The sequence below is a fragment of the Mustela lutreola genome, chromosome 9 (genome assembly GCF_030435805.1).
Source record: "Mustela lutreola isolate mMusLut2 chromosome 9, mMusLut2.pri, whole genome shotgun sequence".
NCBI classification, from domain to species: Eukaryota; Metazoa; Chordata; class Mammalia; order Carnivora; family Mustelidae; genus Mustela; species Mustela lutreola.
In genome coordinates this window covers 21,754,027-21,772,641 of record NC_081298.1, presented here as the reverse complement: position 1 = coordinate 21,772,641, position 18,615 = coordinate 21,754,027, and the positions used below count along the sequence as shown (strand labels likewise).

Here is an 18,615-nt window from a genome sequence, read left to right as displayed (position 1 = left end):
GGTTTCCAGACAGAGGCAATGGCATGGAGAAAACACGTAAGTGGGAAGAAACTTGGTATATTCAAGAATTTGAGGGGCACCTGGGTGGGGCAGTTGGTTGAGCATCTGACTCTTGGTTTCTGGTCAGGTCATGATCTCAGGGTCCTGGGATCAAGTCCTGTACCTGGCTAACAGCACAGTCAGCTTGAGACTTTCTTTCTGCTCCTCCCCTCTGCATGCTCTCTTTTTTCTCTCTTAACAGATAAATCTTGTTTCTTTTCAAAGAGGTGTAGTGCCTTGACTACACTTTGCACTCAGTAAATGTTTATTCAATAACAGATCAAAGGAGGGCTCAGGAAGTCAGAAATGCCTTCTCAGGCTTTTAAAAAATTAGTTTGTTTTCACTGAGTGGCCATAATTCATAATCTCCCTTACTTGCCTATTCTTCCTTTAGCTTCCCAGTCGTGCCACCGCAGGTCACTGTCCTTTATCCAATCCACCCGTCCTACCCCAGAGACATACAAGCGCGTCTCTTAGGTATTTTCTCCCTCAACACTCAACTCCAAATATCCAACTACATGCCTCTGAATGCAATTAATTATTTCATTAATAATAATAATAATTCATTCGTGAATTAACTATTTCACCGGGTGGTAAGTCAGTGAGCCCAGGCCCCTTGGATTATGCAGGAAAGTCTCTGAATTTAAGGTTACTGGAGGAGTATGCTGGAATACATCCCATCGCAATGCTACCCTCTATACTGGAGTCCTTTAATAATTAGCAGAATGGCCCTGGGCAGCACAGTCCTCTGGGCCTTGATATTACTACCTGGAAAGCAGGTATAATACTGCCCTGCCACATTCACAGGGCTGCTGGGGGGGCTCCATGCGAGAATGATTGGGGGAAAACCCCAGTAATGACGGCACTTATTTAATTCAAAGTCAGGCGCTGCGGTAAGCATCAGGATACTGAGACGGGAGGAGGCTGGGGCTGAAGGCTGAGCCCCACTTGCTGATGATGGCTTTCATCAAAGCGAGCAGCCCACAGCTCCGCCCGCTGGGGTGAGGCCGCACCGCGGGGCGGTTCGAAGGCTCGGACTCCGCCCGGCTCCACCACTAACCGCGCGGCCTTGGGCACGTAGCTTAGGCACTCCGGTGGAACGGTTCCCAGGATTGTGGCAAGAACGGAGCGAGATGACATATTTAAAGGGCTGGGCGGTGGTGTCGGCACTACAACTCACTTTAGCTTTTACCATTCCGGCATTTGGTTTTTTAATAGATTTATGGGCGCTATCGTGACGTCTGCGGCGCTCGGCGGGAAGCTGGTGTGGAGTCTAGGGGACCCCCGAAGGGCGTGCGACCGCGGACAAGCCGCCCCTCTTCCGGACTTCGGTTTCCCGCCTCAGAAAGAAAATGGATAGATGGGTCTACACCCGCCCTTCCAACTCCGCACCCAGCGGCGCCCGGCGGGGAAGCGACCCTTCCCGGTGGGGAAACTCCCACCGCCCCAAAAGGTGGGGTAGGGGCGGGGCGGGGGTGGGGCCTGGCGGGGGTCGGGTCCTGCCGCCGCTCACCTCTAGGCTGTAGTTACCCCGGATGGCGGTGAAGTCGTCCAGGGCTTCGGCCGCGCTCCCCTCGTCCAGGTTCAGCTCCTGGCACAGGGCCTGCAGCGCCTCCCCGGCCGCGGCGACGACCGCTGCCCCCTCAGCGTGGGGTTCGTCCTCGAACATCCCCTCAGGCCGCGGTCACAGCCCCCCGGCTCCTTTCTCCCTCCTGGGCGCTCTACCCACAACCACCCGCGCCAAAGCGCGCGAAAGTCGGTGGCTTCAGAGCGACCTCTCTCCGATAGTCTGCATCCGCGTTTCTCCTCAAAAAGTCCGTTTCACCTCCAGGGCATTCCGTGGTCTCGCTCTGAAACTGTGATAAGAAGATGGACCTCGGTTCCAGGAAAAAAACCTAGGCTTGGTCCTTGGCCGGCCGTGGTGAACAGCCGGCTTAGTAAATTGGTGCGGAGGGATCGGCAGCCGCGCGCAGAGTCGACTGGGAATTGTAGTCCATATCCTGCCTTGACTCCCGCGTGTCCACTCTGGTCTCACCAGCTCATTGGTTCGGGCCGGGCTGCCTATCACGAGGTGTCCTCCATCGTCTTAGGGAGAAGCCTCGTTTGTACCACTAACCCGTGGGCCTGGATTTGTCACTGCCCCGCCAAACATAGTCTGACTGCCCCACTAGTTAGGAGGGAGGCAGGAACAGAAAAAAAGTGGTTCTGTGACAGCGGGAGATCTCAGGTCTCTGTCCCCTGCGTCCAGTCAGTGGAGCGACTGAAGGGCTGGCGAGGCAAACCAGGCTTGACCTGGGCTGAAAGCACTGCAGTGATAAGCTCTCAGGAGCTTGGGAACTGTCCTGGGAAAGACCATGGTCGTTCCAGGCTTGAGCTTGGCCTGAGCATTAAGCCTGAAGGCATGGAACTGGTCTCCAAGCCGAAACCCCTTCTCCAGGAAGAGCCAGAGTGATCCAGGGCATGTCCCTCCTTGGCTCAAAATCTTTCAGTGTATTCCTCTTGCCTTAAAATAGTATCCAAACTCCTTTGGATGCCCCCACAGGGTTCCTGTGATCTGGCCTCACCTCATTGCCCCCACCCAAGTGTCTAATGAGTGCAGCCTCACTGCTTTGTTTTGGGACCTTGAAAATGTCAAGTGCCCAAGCTAGTTCTTGCCTCAAGGCCTTTGTCACACACTGGTCAAATGGCCCCAAATACTCTATACCAGGTCTTTGCTTGTCTGGCTCCTGCTTGTCATTCAAGATCAACTGTTACCTTCTCAGCTCCTTCCTTAGCACTAAAGGAGCCAACCCACCCCTCTAATACCCCCATTTAATTGTCTTCATAGCCCCATATCACTATCTGAAATTATCTTGTTTATTCACTGGCTCTTCCTACTAAAATGTGAGTTGCATGAGAGCAGGGGCCTTTTTTTCCTGTTCACTGTATTACAAAGTTTAGATTAGTGCCTGGCTCATAGCTGGCCACTTAGTACTTAAAAGTATGTTTGAAAAGCTGCAAAGAGCCCACTGATGCTTGGATGAGGGAAGGAGTCACCAGTGATGAAAATGGAAGACAGGTCAAGGTAGGTTGCAGAGGACCTCATATGCCCCACTAAAAGCCTAAACGTTGTCAGTGGGGGGTTTTAATGAAAAGAGGTGAGGAATGACCAATAATGTTCTGGGAAGGTCCCTCTGGCTACAGCAGGACACATGGATTGGATGGGGTAGAGACTAGAGGTATGGAGATAGTAGGAGCTGGTCCAGATAGTAGGAGCTGGTCCAGCTGGTCCAGACTAGAGGTATGGAGATAGTAGGAGCCAGTCTGGAGGGAGGTCTCTTAGAACTGAATGGGGCACTGCTAGAGAGGGAAGAGTCCCCGGTAACAGAAATTTCCATCTAAGTCAAGAGGGTGAAAAGTGATGTTGTTAACAAAATGGTAGTAGAAGCAGAATGACGAGATCAGTTCCAGAGCAGTTGTGTTTGTGATGCCTCAGGAACTTTAAGAGGAGACTTGGATCCTAGAAGGTATCCCCTCTCTCCTCTCTCCCAGCAATTTCCCAGTCTTCTACACTGTCCACACCTGGAGAAGGGTAGGACTTGGGAACCCTCTGCAAGCTGGGTGTCAGATAAGTAAAGTCTCAAACTCCTCTCACCCTCCAAATTCAAAATCAAACTGAAACATCCATGTGGCACTTCCAACGCTTCTTCCTTCTAGAAGCTACTACTGCAGTTGACTTTAGCACCACCTCACTATTCTTGGGAGGAGATGTAGTGTCTGCACAGAAACTCTCCTCCTGTTAGTATTTAGAGGATTGGTATGTGTAGTTGAGGGGAGGTCTGTCTCCCATGCCAAGGGGTCTGTAACAGGGTTTATCATCCTTTCCCCTAACTTTTCTTTTCCTGTCAGCAAAGAAATGTCAGGATTAGTGGAGATAACATGAGTGAAGTCCCTCTTGGAGTGGCTTATTTTCTAATTAACCTGTGCTTATTTGAGAGAAGGCTTCAGGAGTAGGGACATGAGGATTTGGGAATATTCAGGCAATACCTGAAGCCTAGGGAGTAGGGAGGGAGGGTGTTGGCATAAGAAGGGACTCAAGGGGAGAAACTTTAGAAATGCCTAAATTTCAGAGATGGGCAGAATTTGAGGAATGAATGAGTTAAACTGTCCACAGAGGTATAAAAATAAAGGAGTGGTCTCTCAGAGGCCAGGAAAGAAGTAACTCCACAGAGCCTAACACTGCAGATAATAGAATTCAAAGAAGACCTCTTATACTATCATCCATATATTTTCTAAAAAGATTTTGTTTACTTATTTGACAGAGAGATCACAAGCAGGCAGAGAGGCAGGCAGAGGGAGAGGAGGAAGCAGGCTCCCCACTGAGCAGAGCGCCTGATGCAGGGCTCAATCCCAGGACTCTGGCTGGGATCATGACCTGAGCCGAAGGCAGAGGCTTTAACCCACTGAGCCACCCAGGTGCCCCTATCATGTTTTTAGTGACATTTGCTAGCAGTTTTCTGTACCATGGTAGGAATGAAAGCTGGGAAGGAAAGTCAGAAAGTTGAAAGTAGGAAGTAAAAGCTTCTAAGAAGTTTGGTGGTAGAGAGGAAAAAGGAAGGGAATTTTCTAGCATAGAGGAAACACAAGTATGTGAATAGTCAGGGACAGGAGCAGGCAGAGAGAGATTGAAGATAAAGAGCTTACTGAGTTATCCAGGCCCTAAAAAAGTGACCAAGCCAAGAATCTGGAGCTTGGCCTTCTTCTTGGTATAGCTCCTGTCTGGAAGGTTATAACCTTGTATCTAGATTAAGCAGAACTGCTAGGTGCTCTTCTGAGTGCAAAATAGAGCAACATGCAGTAGGAAGTTGAGAGTGATAAAGGTTTGGAACAACTGTTGAGAAATATCACTCGGTCTGTCAAATTTAAACATTTATGGTCGGAATTTTTTGAGGAGAAAAAAGTAAAACTAAGTCTGCTCCCATGAGATCCTGGCTTTCATAGCTGGTCCTGGATAAGATCACTAGATTGAGAAGCCTCAAGTTTTTTGCTTTTGCCATAACTAATCAATTTTTTTCTTTCTTTCTTTCTTTTCTTTCTTTTTTTTTTTTAAAGACATATATTTGAGAGAGAGACAGTGAGAGAGAACATGAGAGAGCAGAAAGTCAGAGGGAGAAGCAGACTCCCTGTGGAGCTGGGAGCCAGATGCAGGACTCGATCCTGGGACTCCAGGATCATGACCTGAGCCAAAAGCAGTTGCTTAACCAACTGAGCCACCTAGGCACCCAACCAGTTTCTTTTTTTTTATCCAGATCTGAACTGTAGAGGGTGATTCTGACCTTGAAAAGAAACCATGAAAAAAGGAAAGAGCTCTCAGGGATTATAAACCAAACCAAACCAGAGACTCTCCCATTTTTCATTTCTATAGTGGTTTGGCTTTCAGTGAATTGCAGTATATGGACTCTAGCCTGTTTCTACTTTGCTACTGGATTTGGTTCTCCTGATTCTTTTCACACTTCATGCATACTGAGTCCTGAAAATCCTTCATTTCTTCATTCTACAAATGTTTACTGAATGCCTGCTATGTGCAAGATACTGATTCTTCCTTTGTTGTGACTTTCAGATCACCCAGACTTGAACTGATGGGCTTTGCTGGCTTAAAAATGATCCAAGAACAAAAGAGGCCCCTCTCAAATGTTTATCCAGCAAACAAAAAATGAGAAACATTACACATTTTTCCTCCTCTTCAGGACTGGATCTAGGATCTTTGGATTTTCAGTAAGTCATATCCTGTCTGCATAAGGCCTTCCACTTTCATTTCCTATCTTATGATTCACCTGATCTGTAACCTTTTACATCAAATCAATGAGTTACTTTTTTTAAAAAAAGATTTTACTTATTTATTTGACACAGAGAGAGAGATCACAAGCGGGCAGAGAGGCAGGCAGAGAGAGAAGAGGAAGCAGGCTCCCTGCTGAGCAGAGAGCCCGATGTGGGGCTCAATCCCAGGACCCTGAGATCATGACCTGAGCCGAAGGCAGAGGCTTAACCCACTGAGCCACCCAGGTGCCCCTCAAATCAATCAGTTACTTCTATGACTTTTTCTTTTGCCATGTTGTAATTCTCAGACTCTCCTGAATTGAATTATTAGTAAGTACAGGCCTTGGCATTGAGGCCAAGATGAAAGGAAAATACTCTTATGTTCTCTTATTTCCCGTATGAAGTTAAGTTGAGCAGTACTCCCCCTGCCCCCCCCCACACCTCTTTTAGTTTAGTGTAACTAAACTATGTCTTTGGTTTTCAATAAATAATACTGCCATGGTCACCAACCTCCCTCTACCACCTGCCCCCAAACCAGTCCATCGTTTCCTCTTAATCATTGACTCCTCAGCTCCTTCATCCCCTACAGCTAGTCACTTAATCTTGTGGATTCCTCTTCTACCAGGTTTCTAGTTATCTTTCAACATTTTAGGTTTTCTCTTCCAATCCACCTTACATTTAGTTACTAGTTTTTCTCAAGCAGCATTTATATCATGTCAGTTTCTCAAAACTCTGCAGGGGTTCACACTATTACAACTGAATCAGGCTTAGGCAGCTTAGCGACGAGGACACATCTCTCAGATCCAGCTATACCTGCATGCTTCTTTTTCTTTCATCAATATGCTCTCCCTACTTTTTTAAAATCAGGGTTCATGTTGGTTTTTATTTTTTTCTTATTATCCAGTGGTGTGCCCATGTAACACTAAACTGAATTTTGAATAGGAAAGTATGAATACTGAAACATTTATTCTGCCTTTCATTTCTGCTCTGCTACATCCTCTAGGTTGTTCCTATTTTGATTCCACTGTGTGACGGGCTCTGTGATTAGCCTCCCTGTTGTGGTTTAATATTTCATAGTTCCCCAGAGCATGTGTCCAGAGCCTGATTAAGGCCTTTGGAGGCTCCCAAACTAAAAAGATTATAGTGTACACCCTCCCAATTGTCATTTAAAATATAAACAATTCTAAACCGCAGAGTAAGTGTAAGAAAGTATAACAAAGTTCTGGCTTTTTCCCAGCATGGCTATTTCATTTTGAAATTCCTTCAAAAACTTTTTATCCTTTGGCTTTGTTATGCCTAAGCAGGTACTTGGTGAGCGCATGTTCCTCTAATAAAAAACTACTTACCTAACCTTCTAACTGTCAAAAAAAGCAGTTAATAGTTGTGGGGGAGGGGCTAGACCTGATCTCATCACTCTTGCTGTTCTTGGTCCTCAAAAGAAACACTAAAGTGGTGGTCCTTGAGCTGGGTCCTTACAAGGAAAGTAGTGCCAGTCCTAGTCACAAAGACAATTAAATGATTTTCATCCCTCTTCATTTACACTTTGGGGAAATCAGAAACTGAAAAGACCATTTTAACTTAAAAATGTAATTCTAGGGTTTATTCAACAAAATCTATACCTATGGCACTCAATTTGGTCAAAGGAGGATATTTCAAGATAGCATTTTCTTTTAACTTTTCCTTTCAGAAATTGTCTGACATAGACATAATTCTACCTATGACCAAAACTTATGACCACTTTTGTTTCCATACATACTTGGATTAATCCATACATACCTGGATTAATCCTGCTCTCCCTTAAAAAAAGGAGAAGGGGGTGCCTGGGTGGCTCAGTGGGTTAAAGCCTCTGCCTTCTGCTCAGGTCATGATCCCAGGTACTGGGATCAAGCCCCCATCGGGCGCTCTGCTCAGCAGGGAGCCTGCTTCCCCCTCTATCTCTGCCTGCCTCTCTGCCTACTTGTGATCTCTCTCTGTGTCAAATAAATAAATAAAATCTTAAAAAAACAAAAGGAGAGAGGGAAACAAGCCATAAGTCGCTTTTAACAAAGAGAACAAACTGAGGGTTGATGGAGGGAGGTGGGTGGGAGATGGGCTAGATGGGTGATAAGTATTAAACAAGACATTTGTTGTGATGAGCACTGGGTGTTGTAGGTAAGTGATGAATCACTGAATTCTACTCCAGAAACCAATATTGAACTATATGTTAACTAACAAAATTTAAATTAAAAAAAAAAAAAGGGAAAAAATGGTTTATGAAAGACATTCTTTTTTTTTTTTTTAATTTTATTTATTTGACAGACAGAGATCACAAGTAGACAGAGAGGCAGGCAGAGAGAAAGGAGGAAGCAGGCTCTCTGCTGAGCAGAGAGCCCGCCCCGGGGCTCCACCCCAGGACCCTGAGATCACGACCTGAGCTGAAGGCAGAGGCTTAAACCACTGAGCCACCCAGGCACCCCTGAAAGACATTCTTAAATAAAGTTGTCATCCATCTCTGGAAAGAAGAAACCCTGCTCCCCCTTAATCCTAGAAAAGCTGGAAAACTGAACATTTTAAAGATTTTATTTATTTATTTGACAGAGAGATCACAAGTAGGGAGGAAGCAGGCTCCCTGCTGAGCAGAGAGCCCCAGGACCCTGGGATCATGACCCTGAGCAAAGGCAGAGGCTTTAACCTACTGAGCCACCCACGTGCCCCGTATTTCCACATCTTAAAATATGTTATCCTGTCAGTATAGCTGATTCTTTTCTTTTTTTTTTTTAATTTTATTTAATATTTGAGAGAGAGAGAGAGCGTGAGCGCACAAGAGGGGGAGGGTCAGAGGGAAAAGCAGACTCCCCGATGAGTGGGGAACCCACTGTGGGGTTGGATCCTTGGGACTCAGAAACCATTACCTGAATCAAATGCAGACACTTAACTGAGTAAGCCACCCAGGTGCCCCAGTATACCTGATTTTTTTTTTTTTAAGATTTTATTTATTTGACAGAGAGAGAGAGATCACAAGTAGGCAGAGAGGCAGGTAGAGAGAGAGAGAGGAGGGGAAGCTGGCTCCTTGCTGAGCAGAGAGCCTGATGCGGGGCTCGATCCCAGGACCCTGAGATTATGACCTGAGCCGAAGGCAGAGGCTTAACCCACTGAGCTACCCAGATGCCCCAGTATAGCTGATTCTTAAATGAATGAATTTAAGATTACGAATGGGTCCATTTAGAGCAAACAGACAGAAGATTATTTTACACATGCATCCAAATAAGATATCTGGAAATATACATAAAAAACTGGAAACGGTGCGCCTGGGTGGCTCAGTGGGTTAAAGCCACTGCCTTGGGCTCAGGTCATGGTCTCAGGGTCCTGGGATTGCGTCCCGCATTGGGCTCTCTGCTCAGCAGGGAGCCTGCCCCCCTCCCCCGCCTGCCTCTCCATCTACTTGTGATCTCTCTCTGTCAAATAAATAAATAAAATCTTAAAAAAAAAAAACTGGAAACGGTAGTTACTTAAGCAAAGAGGAATTCAATAGTGGTGAGCTAGGAACAAGGAAATTTACTTTTTACTCTGTATCTTTGATATGTTTTAAACGTTGTACTTATTCCAAAGAATAACCTAATAAATAAATGTATGCTATAAAATAAAGGAAACAGACTGTCATGTATGTATGCTATGATATTTAAGATATTTTTTAGTACCTGTTTTTATTGATTAGCTGTTAATTTAAAAAATGCACCTAAGAACTTCTAGGCATTTTGTCATTTCAGAAATGATTTTTCTCCATATATTTGATTTCGAAAAATAAGATGAAGGAATAGAGAAACATGAGTTAATTTCCATATACAATCACAATGTCATTGCTATGGCCCTAAAGTTTGAAATGCAACAGGCAAAAGCAAAAATCCATGTAGTTAGAGCATGTTAGATGTTAACTGAATTTGTGACTAAAGTAACAAACCAAAGGCTAATTTCTTCAGTATATAAGTTTCTATGAATCAACATGAAAAAGGCTAACAAACATCCTCAAAATGAGGAAAGGATTTGCATACTTAGAAAAGGAAATAACATAGCATTGAAGACAGGAAAAGGTGCTCAACCTTTCTAAAAAGAAAAAAAAAAAGCAAACTTAACCACTGAAAAAAACATTTTTTAACCTCTTCAGTTGTCAAAAATCCTAAAGTTTGAAAATGCTTCAGTGACTCCTCATTTCAGAATGAAGCCAAACTCTTTGTCATGGCCTACCAGTCACTGGGAATTTGGGTCTGGTCCTTGATTTAACTTCTTTTCCTTCTGCCTTTATTTGCTTTTTCATCCTCCCCTAGTCATCCTGGCCTTCTGGTGCTTCCTGGAATACCCTAGGCGACCCTATGCATTATGACTTTTGAAATGCCTATTTCCGTTGCCAATAATAATCTTTCCCCAGGTCTGCAGAGTTAACTTCCTTACTTCCTTCAAGTCTGCTCAAATATCACCCCATGAAACCCAGAAGCACTACACTCCTGATTCCTTAGACCCTGATCATTCTTTCCAGAACATATTCCAGCTTCTAACATACTATATGATTTTATGTTTATTTGTACTATGTATTATTATACATAACATTATTTTTGTCCTCTGCTAGAAATATAAACCCCACTAGAGAAGGGATTTTGGTTTATTTCATTCACTGATGTGTTGTAATCACCTAGAACACTGCCTGAATCCAATAAATATTTGTAGAGTTAATGTCACATTGTGCTGGCAAGGTGGTAGGGAGAAAAGCATGCCCTTACATCTCTGGGGGGTAAAACTGTTATTACCTCCATAAAAGTCATTTGGCAGTATTTTAATTTGAAATGACAAGTGACATATCCTTCAACCTGGCAATTCCACTTTTAGAATTTTCTTCTGAAGACACATTTGACCTTGTGTGAAATACACATATCTGTAGTTACTGTAGCATTTTTTGTGCCAAAGATTGGAAATTATCTAAGTGTCCATTATTTATTTGACAGAGAGAGATCACAAGTAGGCAGAAAGGAGGCAGAGAGAGAGGAAGGGAAGCAGGCTCCCTGCTGATCAGAGAGCCACATGCGGCCTCGATGTGGGGCTCTATCCCAGGACCCTGGGATTAGGACCTGAGCTGAAGGCAGAGGCTTTAACCCACTGAGCCACCCAGGTGCTCCTGCATTACCACTATAGTAAACTATATAATAATAAAACTATAATAAACCTATAATAATAGGCTATATATTATATACATTAGATTATGTATTATAGGTTATATATAGGTTAGATATTATATATGTAATATATATAAATATATTACAGTTTAGTAAAATTATAATAAACCAAGAAAAACAATGTTTTCTGAACTTCTCTCTTTGTAAACACTGTTTTTTAATTTCAAATAAATCCTGATTTAATATTCTGATTACAAAGTGTTCAGGAACAGGTTTTTCACATAAGGAATCAGATGCAGAAGTATCTTGAGATTATTTTCGGATGTGGTCACTTACCGATTTTTTTTCCAAGGCAAAACCACTTAACTAATGTCTATTTCGCACACGTGTGAGTTTTTTTTTTTTTTTTAAGATTTTATTTATTTATTTGACAGAGAGAGATCACAAGTAGGCAGAGAGGCAGGCAGAGAGAGAGGAGGAAGCAGGCTCCCCACTGAGCAGAGAGCCCGATGCGGGGCTCGATCCCAGGACCCGGAGATCATGACCTGAGCCGAAGGCAGTGGCTTAACCCACTGAGCCACCCAGGCGCCCCACGTGTGAGTGTTTTAAAGATTTTATTTATTTGAGAGAGAGAGAGTGAGCAAGCAAGAGAGCACAAATGGGGGGCTGATGGCAGAGGGAGAAGCAGGCTCCCCTTTGAGAAGGGAGCCCAATGCAAGGATTGATCCCAGGACCCTGGCATCATGACCTGAGCTGAAGGCAGAGACAGACTAACTGAACCACTCAGGTGCCCCTGTGTGTGTGTGTGTGTGTTTTAAGTAGGCTCCACCACCCAGCTTGGGGCTTGAACTCATGACCCTCAGATCAAGAATCAGATGCTCTACAGACTGAGCTAGCCTTCTATGTTCTCTAATCTATTTCATGTTTTTATTTCACTTTTGGAGGTGTCAAGGCCTGGGTGGTATTACAATATTAATATTTTAAACATCTTAAAAGATTCTTTAAAAAACGAGAATGCTATAACAATTTCATTAATTGTTAAGTATCAAAAAGTTCTGAAGTTCTGAATTAAAAGACCCTTTTATAACTTTTTAAATGCCATTTTCAATTGTTTTAATAATTCCGTTGATGAAAATAATTTTGCAAAGGACTTTTGGCTTAGAATTTGAAAAAAGAAAAAAATTCTGACAAGATTATTTAAAGCTCTGAAACAGGGTACCACAAAGGAAGTAGTAGAAATGTGTTTGGCCTAATGACTATTTGAAAAAAAAAATTATTTTTTAAAAATGCAGTGGGATTGGTTAGCCAGACTTTATAATTCTGTGGGCTGTTAAACTGAAATGATAATCTGGGCAGTAATAGAACAAAAAAACTTAGAAATTATCAAGGCTCTTGCAGGGGAAACGCTTGTCTTCCCTAGAAAAATCAGTTTCTTTAATTTTAAGGTCAGAATACCTGAACTGTCTACAAATTCTTCTCCCTTTTAGCGTCCTGCCCTTTTTGCCACAAAAGTGATTTCCTAAGATCATCTGATACACAACCAAGAGTTTAAGCCAGCAGGATTTAGTAGGTATGATTTGCTTGGTGGATGGTTAAAAGACAAAGGTTTGGGAGATACATTCTTTTTTTTTTTTAAGGTTATTTATTTACTTATTTGACAAACAGAGGCCAGAAGTAGGCAGAGAAGCAGGCAGAGACAGAGAGAGAGGGAAGCAGGCTCCCTTCTGAGCAGAGAGCCCGACACAGGGCTTGATCCCAGGGCTCTGGGACCATGACCTGAGTCATGACCTGAGCCGAAGGCAGAGGCTTTAACCCACTGAGCCACCCAGGTGCCCCTGGGAGATACATTCTTATATGGAGTAAGGAGAACTGTGACCTCTTGTATATACTTGAGTGTCTGGAGAGGCAGATTCTTTGATTGTGGTGTTCTGAAGTGGTCTGGGGCAAGGTTTCACTAAAAACCACTGTGCAAGGGCCCACTAAGGCTGGATTCCATATTTGATATATCTTCTGTACTGTCTCAACTTTCTACCTTTTATCTCATTCACAGGTGAGCATCCTTTCTAGATTCTCAGATCCATCCCCTTTGCAACCTCTTCCTATATCCCTGCTTCCTTTAAAAATGTCCCTTTCTATATTCACACCACCATCTCTGTTAAAAGAAAATGGGGGAGGAAGGGACGGATAGCTCCTTCATAAAGATTCTTTGGTATCCACAGGAACCATTTTAAACCAGTGCCATCTTCCTTGATCAGACTATAAACTCTACAGGGTGAGAGAAAGTATAGAAGACATAACTAAATCATTCAATAACGGGCACATAGTCACCTTCTGTGGTGGGAAGTCCTCACCATTGTTCAGAAAGAATAGAATCCATCACTTCCCTCTGTGTTTTGTATAACAGAAGGCAGTTGTTAATTACCTTTTCTAATCCTTTTCCTCTGCTGTGTTCTGACAAGGGTTTGGGAAGAGGCAGAGAAACCAACTGATATGATAAAGGGTGCCTGGGTGGCTCAGTGGGTTAAGCCTCTGCCTTCAGCTCAGGTCATGCTCTCAGGATCCTGGGATCAAGCCCTGCATCTGGCTCTCTGCTCAGCAGGGAGCCTGCTTCCCTCTCTCTGCCTGCTGCTCTGACTATTTGTGATCTCTCTCTCTCTCTCAAATCAATAAATAAAAATAAATAAATAAATAAAAATCTTAAAAAGAAAAAAGAAAGCAACTGATATGATAGGTTTCTGGGATGACAGGAAAATCTCTGTTTCCCGCCATCACCTCCAGCCTCATTTCCAAATATCTCCTCTCCCCATTATGCTCAATAATGCCTAACACTTCTCAATTAGAGATTCATGCCTTGGGCTTAAGAGCTCTTCCTTGTTGAGTTCTTGGGTGGCTCAGTTGGCTAACCGTCTGCCTTTGGCTCAGGTCATGATTTCTGGGTCCTGAGATTGAGTCCCTTACTCAGTGGGGAGTCGGCTTTGCCCTCTCCCTATGCCCCTCCTCCTGCTTGTGCTCTCTGGCTCTGTCTCTCTCTCTCTCAAATAAATAAAATCTTAAAAAAAAAAAAAAAAAGACCTCTACCTCGTTAAAAAGCAAACATCCATGGTGCCTGGGTGGCTCAGTGAGTTAAAGCCTCTGTCTTCAGCTCAGGTCATGATCCCAGGGTGCTGGGATCGAGCCCCACATCAGGCTCTCTGCTCAGAGGGGCCACTGCTTCCCCCCCTCCGCCCCGTCTGCCTTTCTGCCTACTTGTGATCTCTGTCTGTCAAATAAATAAATAAAATCTTAAAAAAAAAAAAAAAAAAGCAAACGTCCCTGGAAGACTTAAGGTCATTAAAACTTACATTATTAATCATTTCCACATAACAACCAGTTCATTAGAGAAAGGATAGAAAAAGACCTTGGAGCCAGGAAGGAGGGGGAATCTGAGAGGAGAGAGATTTTACAGTTTTACCTAGTGCAAGTTTACTTGCCAGGATTGACGTCTAGGAAATACTACCCTCCCCCCAATCCCATCTTTTACTTACATGATAGTTTAACCTTTTTTTTTTTTTTTTAAGATTTTATTTATTTATTTGACAGAGAAAGACAGCAAAATAGGGAATACAAGCAGGGGGAATGGGAGACGGAGAAGAAGCAGGCTTCCCGCCAAGCGGGGAGCCTGATAGGGGGCTCAATCCCAGGATGCTGGGATCATGACCTGAGCCAAACGCAGACGGTTAACAACTGAGCCACCCAGGTGCTCCAGTTTAATCTTTCAATAAGAAAAAAAAAAAGTAATTTCTTATAAAGATGTATCTCAGTACAAGTAAGTAAAACAATATTCCGAGTAAAAAAAGTAAGACTCTAAAATAATAAAGACTTGGCTGGGTCAATAATAGATAGTGAATAATACCTTTTAATAGAATATGATGAAAATAAAACTGAAATCATATTCATTTATATTGAACTTTTAACATATTATAACACAAATGTCCAGACATTGTTGATTTGTATATTTAAAAAATTCTATAAAACATAAACCTATGTCTGAGGAGAGCCTTATTAAAAAAAAAAATGGAGATATTTAGAATTACAGGACTTGTTACTGTAATCATTATTAAGTACTTTTTCAGCCTTTCCCAAACTGTTGAGGTAGTAAAAAGCAGACCTCTGCTTCTTCTTCTTCTTCTTTTTCTTCTTCAAGAAATCTCTATATCCAACATTGGGCTTGAACTCACCACTCCGAGATCAAGTTGCATGTTCTGCAAACTGGCCCCGCCAGGCACCCCAGACCTTTGCTTCTTAATGGATGCTTCTCTCTGTGAATTTTAACACAATGAAACATAAATAAGTACTGTATGTGCCCCTCCCTGTTGGTGGTATTACTCAGAAAATAAAAATCTGCTTGGAAGGAAAGGAACTCTGGCATAAATATGAATGAAGAGAACGGATTCTTTTCAAACTCTTACATGTCTCTGGGGATCTAATCCACATCCTAAACCTTGAGGTCTGTTTACTGCTGTGAGACAGGGTAGTACATGTGATCAAACCCAGGATTCAAGCAGTATTTCTTAAGAAAAACCACCACCTTTTGTTCTAAGTTCACTCTTCCACGGTGTTTGAAGCACATTCTATTCTATTGAAAAAATGAGGTATGATAATTTTGTTTTTATTATTTGGGGCTCAATATCACTTTACAACATTTTTTTTTTTTTTTTTTGGTTATATGAATTTGGAGTATGAGTTCAGCAACTGGGATTCATGGTAGAATAGTTCTGTATTTATTGACCATAGAGAGACAGAGTAGAGGAGAAAAGGGCAGAGCCGACCAGCCAAGGGTGTGGACTTTGCGGCCAGACTCTTACGTTTGAATCCCGGCATTCACTAGTTATGTGACTTAGGGCAAGTCATTTTCATCTTCTGTCCCTCAGTTTTCCCACATGTAAAATGGAGAGAACCATACATGGAGTGGTCGAGGATTCAAAGAGTTAATCATATAATGCCCTTAGAGTCTGGCTCATTGTAAACATTCATTAAGTGTTATTTTCACTGGATAACCCATAAAATGGATAGTTCAAAAGTGGAGAGTGAAGGTGGTTTAATGTAGTGAGGCCAAGGAGTAATTCAAATGTGCTCAGTGCACTGAAGTTTAGCATCCAGAGTCCATCCTCCAGGTGTCCTCTTGGCTCTGCTCAAGGGTGAAGATTTAATTCAGCAGACAGCTGGGGCCTGCACTTGGCTCAAAACTCCTAACTGCTAGTCTCAAATATGAAGACCTCCCTTGAGCAGGGATCCTCTTGAGGTGACACTTGGCATGCTGAGACAGCCCCTAAAACAAACCCAATTCACCATTAATCATAAAGAAGTGTATAAAGATGTCTTGGCAGAGGGCTAGGGGTAAAAGATGAAAATCAGGGGGACAGGGTGGTAAGGACTCGTGTTGCTCACTTTACAACAAAAACTTCATGTAGGGACACCTGGGTGGCTCAGTTGGTTAAGCAGCTGCCTTCGGCTCAGGTCATGATCCCAGCGTCCTGGGATCGAGTCCCACATCGGGCTCCTTGCTTGGCAGGAAGCCTGCTTCTTCCTCTGACCCTGCCTGCCACTCTGTCTGCCTGTGCTCGCTCTCATTCTCTCTCTCTCTGACAAATAAAATAAATAAAATCTTAAAAAAAAAAAAAAACCTTCATGTAATTCACTGTTGGGTGTGTCTATTTTTCACGTGCTAGTTGACTCATTTCCTCTCTTTTCTCATACCACATCCCGGAGGCCTCTCTGTTGCCCTAGACAGTTCTGCTGTGGCTCTCCACTTACCTTCCTCAACTGAACAAAAGCCTGGCAAGTAGACCAACAGTGACCATTTCTAATTCATCTGGTATGCCTCTTGGGGGTTCCTGCCCAAGTATTCACCCAACACAAACTAGTCTCTTTTTGGGGACACTTCTTGAAAATGTTCTCCGTCTATGCTTAAAGCAGACAGTGGGTGCTCAACAAACACTAGTTCCTATCCTGGAGTCACTTGAGGATCTGACAGTGGTTATAGGAGGGGGAATCAGGAAAATGAAAAAGAGAAGGAAAGAGTGAAAATCTTACGGGACTGGGGTATATTTAGTATTATATCACTTCAAAATTTTTTCCTTGCTTCAAGGTTTTTAAGGGAAAGACAAAGAAGGAGAAAGGCCACAGGGATTTTATAAAAATACATCAATAAATATCAAACTATGAGAATTGGTTGTTACTTTATTCTTAAGATTGTTGACAAGTAAATGGGGCTTTGATAAAAGACCCGACGGTACTAACACTGCAATATATTTTTTAATAATTCTAAAATTTTTGTATAAACACATAATGTATTATTAGCCCCAGGGGTACAGGTCTGTGAATTGCCAGGTTTACACACTTCACAGCACTCACCATAGCACATACCCTCCCCAGTGTCTAGAACCCAACTGCCCGCTCCCTAACCCCCTCCCCCAGCAACCCTCAGTTTGTTTTGTGAGATTAAGAGTCTCTTATGGTTTGTCTCCCTCCTGATCCCATCTTGTTTCATTTATTCTTTCCTACCCCCCAAACTCCCCCACGTTGCATCTCGACTTCCTCATAGCAGGGAGATCATATGATAGTTGTGTTTCTCCAATTGACTTATTTCACTAAGCATAATACCCTCTAGTTCCATCCATGTCATTGCAAATGGCAAGATTTCATTTCTTTTGATGGCTGCATAGTATTCTGTTGTATATATATATACCACATCTTCTTTATCCATTCATCTGTTGATGGACATCTAAGTTCTTTCCATAGTTTGGCTATTGTGGACATTGCTGCTGTAAACACTTGGGTGCACATGCCCCTTTGGATCACTACGTTTGTATCTTTAGGGTAAATACCCAGTAGTGCAATTGCTGGGTCATACAGTAGCTCTATTTTCAACTTTTTGAGGAACCTCCATGCCTAACATTGCAATATTAACATTTATTTCGAATCTCTTTTGAAGCTGTGCTCCACCTGTTTACCAAGACTGTAACTTCATGGCAGTTCTGGCATGCCTCAAAAACTCAGCAGAATTTCACTATCTCTGCAGTTTAACCAAGAGCTGCCTTCCCTTATATATTCTAATTCATTTTTTTTTTTAAAGATTTTATTTATTTATTTATTTGACAGAGAGAAATCACAAGTAGATGGAGAGGCAGGCAGAGAGCGAGCGAGAGAGAGAGGGAAGCAGGCTCCCTGCCGAGCAGAGAGCCCGATGCGGGACTTGATCCCAGGACCCTGAGATCATGACCTGAGCCGAAGGCAGCGGCTTAACCCACTGAGCCACCCAGGCGCCCTAATTCCTTATTTTTTTTAAAAAGATTTTATTTATTTATTGTCAGAGAGAGAGAGAGAGGGAGAGAACAAGCAAGGGGAGCACCAGGCAGAGATAGAAGCAGACTCTCTGCTGAGTGGGGAGCTTGATGTTGGGACTCAATCCCAGGACCCTGGGGATTATGACCTGAGCCAAAGGCAGACGCTTAACTGACTGAGCCAGGGGCCTCTATATTCTAATTTCTTAGAGATGTGGACAGCAAAAAATACATTCTGAGGTAATTAAATGGGTGGAGGTAGCTTCAGGCTGACATTGCATGTAGTGTGATTGAAAAAATGGGGCACTATTGTTTTT

General features: G+C 43.2%; 2 protein-coding genes across 2 annotated transcripts in view; both read right to left on the bottom strand.

Annotated features, from left to right (window-relative positions):
* The window catches only part of RBL1 (RB transcriptional corepressor like 1), a 78,337-nt gene extending 76,465 nt beyond the window's left edge, over positions 1–1,872 (bottom strand). Inside the window, exon 1 of the mRNA XM_059133278.1 lies at positions 1,553–1,872. Within this exon, the coding sequence (XP_058989261.1) occupies positions 1,553–1,708 (156 nt within the window). The 5' untranslated portion in view covers positions 1,709–1,872. The remainder of the gene's footprint in view (positions 1–1,552) is intronic.
* A 12,981-nt stretch (positions 1,873–14,853) lies between these two features.
* MROH8 (maestro heat like repeat family member 8) overlaps positions 14,854–18,615 on the bottom strand; it is a 59,122-nt gene continuing 55,360 nt past the window's right edge. Inside the window, exon 24 of the mRNA XM_059133286.1 lies at positions 14,854–15,274. The gene's annotated coding sequence lies outside the window, so the exon portion shown is untranslated. The remainder of the gene's footprint in view (positions 15,275–18,615) is intronic.